At 39.8% G+C, this 4,332-nt stretch overlaps 1 protein-coding gene across 5 annotated transcripts in view; it reads right to left on the bottom strand.

Annotated features, from left to right (window-relative positions):
- Positions 1 to 4,332, bottom strand: part of DCLK2 (doublecortin like kinase 2) — a 147,688-nt gene that overhangs the window by 37,622 nt on the left and 105,734 nt on the right. For all 5 annotated transcript variants that reach the window (XR_002100999.1, XR_002101000.1, XM_019534454.1 and 2 more), the window contains one exon: positions 2,257 to 2,365. Coding sequence is in view for 3 of the 5 variants with exons in the window: in XM_019534454.1 (XP_019389999.1) it covers positions 2,257 to 2,365 (109 nt within the window). In the remaining 2 variants the exon portion in view is untranslated. The remainder of the gene's footprint in view (positions 1 to 2,256; positions 2,366 to 4,332) is intronic.

Below are 4,332 nucleotides of genomic sequence, written 5' to 3'. Positions count from 1 at the left end.
TGCCAGGCATGAGTGCCCTGACCTCCCTGCCTGCTGCTGCTGTCAGGCCACAGGGGCTGCACGCCATCAGGGAAGTGTGTCGGGGTCCCTATACCCCGCACACTCTCTCACACTCCACACACCCACACCCTACTCTGGTGAGGTCTGCACTCCTGCTGACCCTCTGGGGGAAGGAGGAAGAGGGGGAAGAGTTCCTCCCAGCATGGAACTGAGTGCCCCTCCACACTCTGCTGGACAACCAAGCCAATATGGTCCCATTAAGGTGAAGGGAGCAGGGAGAAGGGTTAATTCCTCCCTCCATCCCTTACCTGCAGCTGGGGTCTCTGAGCTCCAGGGGCCACTCTGCAGCCCCCTCCTCTCTGCTCCCTAACAGACAGGCTGACCATAGCTGCGGTGGGGGAAGCGGGGAAGGAGGGAAGAGTTAACCCCTTCCCTGCCCACTTTGCCTTAATGGGGCCATGCCCGCCAATATCTCTACTAGGACTGGTCCCGGCTCCATCTAGAGAGCGGAGGGCTGGGGTCAGCCTTGCGGCTGAAGCAGAGAACCCCATCCAGCCCAGAGAGCATGCTGGGATGCTGGGGGTTTCTGGTTTATCTTAAACCAGCAAGAGGTCCTGGACAAACATTGCATAAATCAGTTTGAGCCAAATCAGTTAAGTCTGTTACTACATTCAACCAGATCTATCTCAAACTGGTTTTGGCCATTTTGAAACTGGTTTATGTGCACTGAATGTCTGTTCTGTTACAGGTTTAAACCAGTTTCTGATCACTGAAACTGGTTTATGTGTAATGTCTGTCCCTAGCCCATATGTTTAAGGCTCATCCTTGCTCCTTGATTAATGGAGAGGGAACCATGCACCACTTCAGGAGGATGATAAGTATTCCATAATTATTTTAAAATTTATAAGTTTCAAGGGTAGAAAACTATGGAAATGTTAAATCAGTGAAGAAAGTTCATGATCCCATGTGAGCATAATCTTCTGTATCTGGATGAACACGCTACTAAATAACATTTTAATTCCTAAGATGTGAACTTTGCTATATTTAAAATATATAGCCACTGTCACTTGAACTCAAAGGGACCAGGAAAAGGGATAGGTGCTCAAGCCTGCTGGCTGAGACCCGATCTGATAAGGTTGAATGGAAGTGGGAAAGTAAAAGAAGTGACCAGAAGCCCCAGCAAAGATTGGTACTGAATCTTTACACATCATTTGTACTTGTATCTGCAAGGTAGGAGTCTGATAAAATTTCCATTTGTTGAAGGATAAGCAGATATCAGTAGCAGCCAAGACATCTTTCTTCTTTTACATCTCTATCTGTATAGCCATCTCTTCTGCAATTCACCCCTTTGTCACCTCAAGTGTGCTATGAATTCTCTCTTTTGGGCATAAAAACAAATGTTGAAATAGGTGTAAAATTGAAAGCCTACTTGTTAAACAAAGTATCTGACTAGGAGCACATTACACCAGTGCTTTGTAATCTGTGTACCCGCCAGGTTTAAGGTGCTGTTTTTGATCAATAAACCCCAAACCTGGCTACATGAGATACTCCCTGAACTACTTCTATAAGAGGAGTTTGAGCTATATGAGGATGCTTCAACTTTGGGGAAAGAAGTTTTACTTCAGGCATTAATTTTGCAGAGCTAGATATAATACAGTCTCATTATGACAAGACCCATTTATAGAAAAACCTTGCTTTAAATAATCCTAGCTGGAGGAACCATTTTTTTTTCATTCTTTAGATGCAACAAATTGACTAACCCTATTATATTGACCACCCTCTTTTAATGAACTTTTTTTACCATCCCATGGAGATTTGTCACAGTAAGGTTGTACTGTATTCAGTATACTGCTACAGGGATTAGTTGTTTATAGCTGTGATATGGTAAAGCCTGGTACTAGATTTGTTTTTCTGTTGTCATCTATGTTGTTCAATTATTGTCAAAGACATGTAAAGATTATTTATTTTCACTCCTCTTCTCTCCCCTCAATCGTTGTTAGCTCTCAATAAGCCAAATTTTATCCAGTTCATTTTATTTTTGTATTGTTTCATGGGTTCTTGTAAATATCCATTGTTTTCTTGTACATATTATATATATACATACACATACATTTCATATCTATGTAACTTCATCTACCTATAAAAATGCACTCTTCTTAAATATATTACTACACATTCAATGTTTAACTTGGTGAAATAAACAGCACTAAACAAGCAGTTAACAGATTTAACAAAATGAATAGCTTCCCTGCTCACCGTTCAACACATTCTTTTACTACAGCAAAATTGCCATCTCCAATCACCTTTCCCACTTTATATTTCTCAAGAATAGTGGAAGAGCTTGAGAATTTATTTCCATTCACACCTGTAGGAAAACAAGGGAGATGATGACAAGGTGAAGTTAGATGTCAGTGACGTTGTACATCCCCACAGACTCCAAGAATTCAATGTAAATATATTCTGAGACAAAATACGAACTAAAAAACCACCTCTTTTCTTTGCTTGTTTTTATTTCAAAACAGAAAATTGAATAAGGAAAGCTAATATTCTAAACAGCAAGACCTTCTTGTCCTATCTAATGTTAAGGGAACTATGTTATTATTTTATGATGACATACACTAAAAGATAGTTATAACATCTAACTGCAGTTCTGTTTCTGCCAGAATAACTTTCAATTAAAAGGCTTTCTTTTCCCTTTTTAAATTTCCCTTTTTTTTAAATTACCATTTTTCTTGCATGTAAAGAATGTATGTAGTGCAGTTACAAAACATTTGGAAATTGTCTAAGTAAAATTTTTCTTCAACTAGCAAGGAATATTTTCAAATGACTAATGACTATCACAGTTCTTCCTGGGGAAATTCTTACACCATAAAAATAATTAACCCAACTCTTTTTTCCTCTTTGTTTAGGATGGACAGTGAAACTCCCTCAGCTCTCTTAGCCAAGCCATCTGCAAGGCTTTTTCCATGAAGCTACAAAATATCTAAATGAATACTGAAGACTGAGACTGTAATACTTTCATCATGTATTCCAGGAGCACTCAAGAAACCAGGTTGGTCCTATATATGCTATCTATGGGATTTATCTTCACTGATGCTTTCATTAAGGAAACAACTTGCTAGCACTTCTTCCTGAGAGTTTTATAAATGGCAGTGGCAAGTTCCATCTCCTGGACTTTTTTAAGTTTCCTTGACCACACTGTTATAATAAGTAGCAGAAGTACAGTTTCATTACTACTCTGGTAAATGCTGTGACCTGCAAAGCTAATGACACAGTAAAGCTGTTGCTAGAGATAGCACTGCTGCTTGAGAATAAGGAGGTGATTATAAATATGAATGAGTAACCTCTAAAGAAAATTTGATAAAAAATCTGACATGCTGGCAGGCTTAATAGGGAAAGTTAGTTCCTTAGTAATATAGAGGCTTCTTTTTATAAGGCGTCCTTGATCTTTAAGTCAATACATTAAAAGAAAATCAGAACCACCTTTTATGTACATCAACTTATAAAAAGTGCATCAAGAAGATATTGTTATTACAATAAGCACTTATGTTAGGACTTGTAACTCACAGTACCCAGGTAGTAATTAAGAGGACTGTGTAGGTTACAACATTCTCTGAGAAGCAAAACCTTTTCCATGATCCAAAACAGCTCCACAAAAGAGTAATTAATGGTCAGGGCATATTTTAAGATTGTTTCACCCAGAAGAGGAACTATGTTCAGGGGCTTTCCTAGATGTAAAGTCCAGGGGATGAGTCAAATTGTTTTGAGCACTGAGATTCTAGGGGAAACCAAGAGAGAAAGAGACTTAAGGCCACTGCCTCTCTGCAGTGCAGTGCATCCACAAAAGGGATTTTTTTATCATGTCTATTCCAGGAAACAGTACTTGGGTACTTTTTGTAAATGACTCAGCATCACTAATTAATATTCCAATAAGAAACTGACCTACAAAGCACCAAAAGTATTACCATTTGACAAAGAGACAGTTTTGTTTATAATCAAATCTTAAATTATGTACAGACATTCAGGTTCTCTTGGGAGAGTTGCTGCTCCTAGGACAGTATACAGATGTTCAGAATTTTTTTCCCAGAGCAAAAATGGGTGCTCCAGGAAAAACAATAACCTAGGAACAATTAGGTTTTCAATCACTCCCAGTAGAGTTTCTCCTTAGTGAACCAAAGACTGTGGAGCTGGTGTCATCGGGAAGGCTTTGGCTTCCATGACCACAGCCCGCTCTTTGGTGAGAGAGGCAGCGAGCTGCTGGGAAGAGATGGCCTCCACCTCTCCCCCCTGGGGAGGAGGCTCTTCTCAGCCAGGCTGGCTGACCTGCTCTAC

This window comes from Crocodylus porosus, unplaced genomic scaffold (genome assembly GCF_001723895.1).
Source record: "Crocodylus porosus isolate Cpor-Errol unplaced genomic scaffold, CroPor_comp1, whole genome shotgun sequence".
Classification (NCBI taxonomy): Eukaryota; Metazoa; Chordata; order Crocodylia; family Crocodylidae; genus Crocodylus; species Crocodylus porosus.
This window is presented reverse-complemented; position numbering and strand designations above follow the sequence as displayed.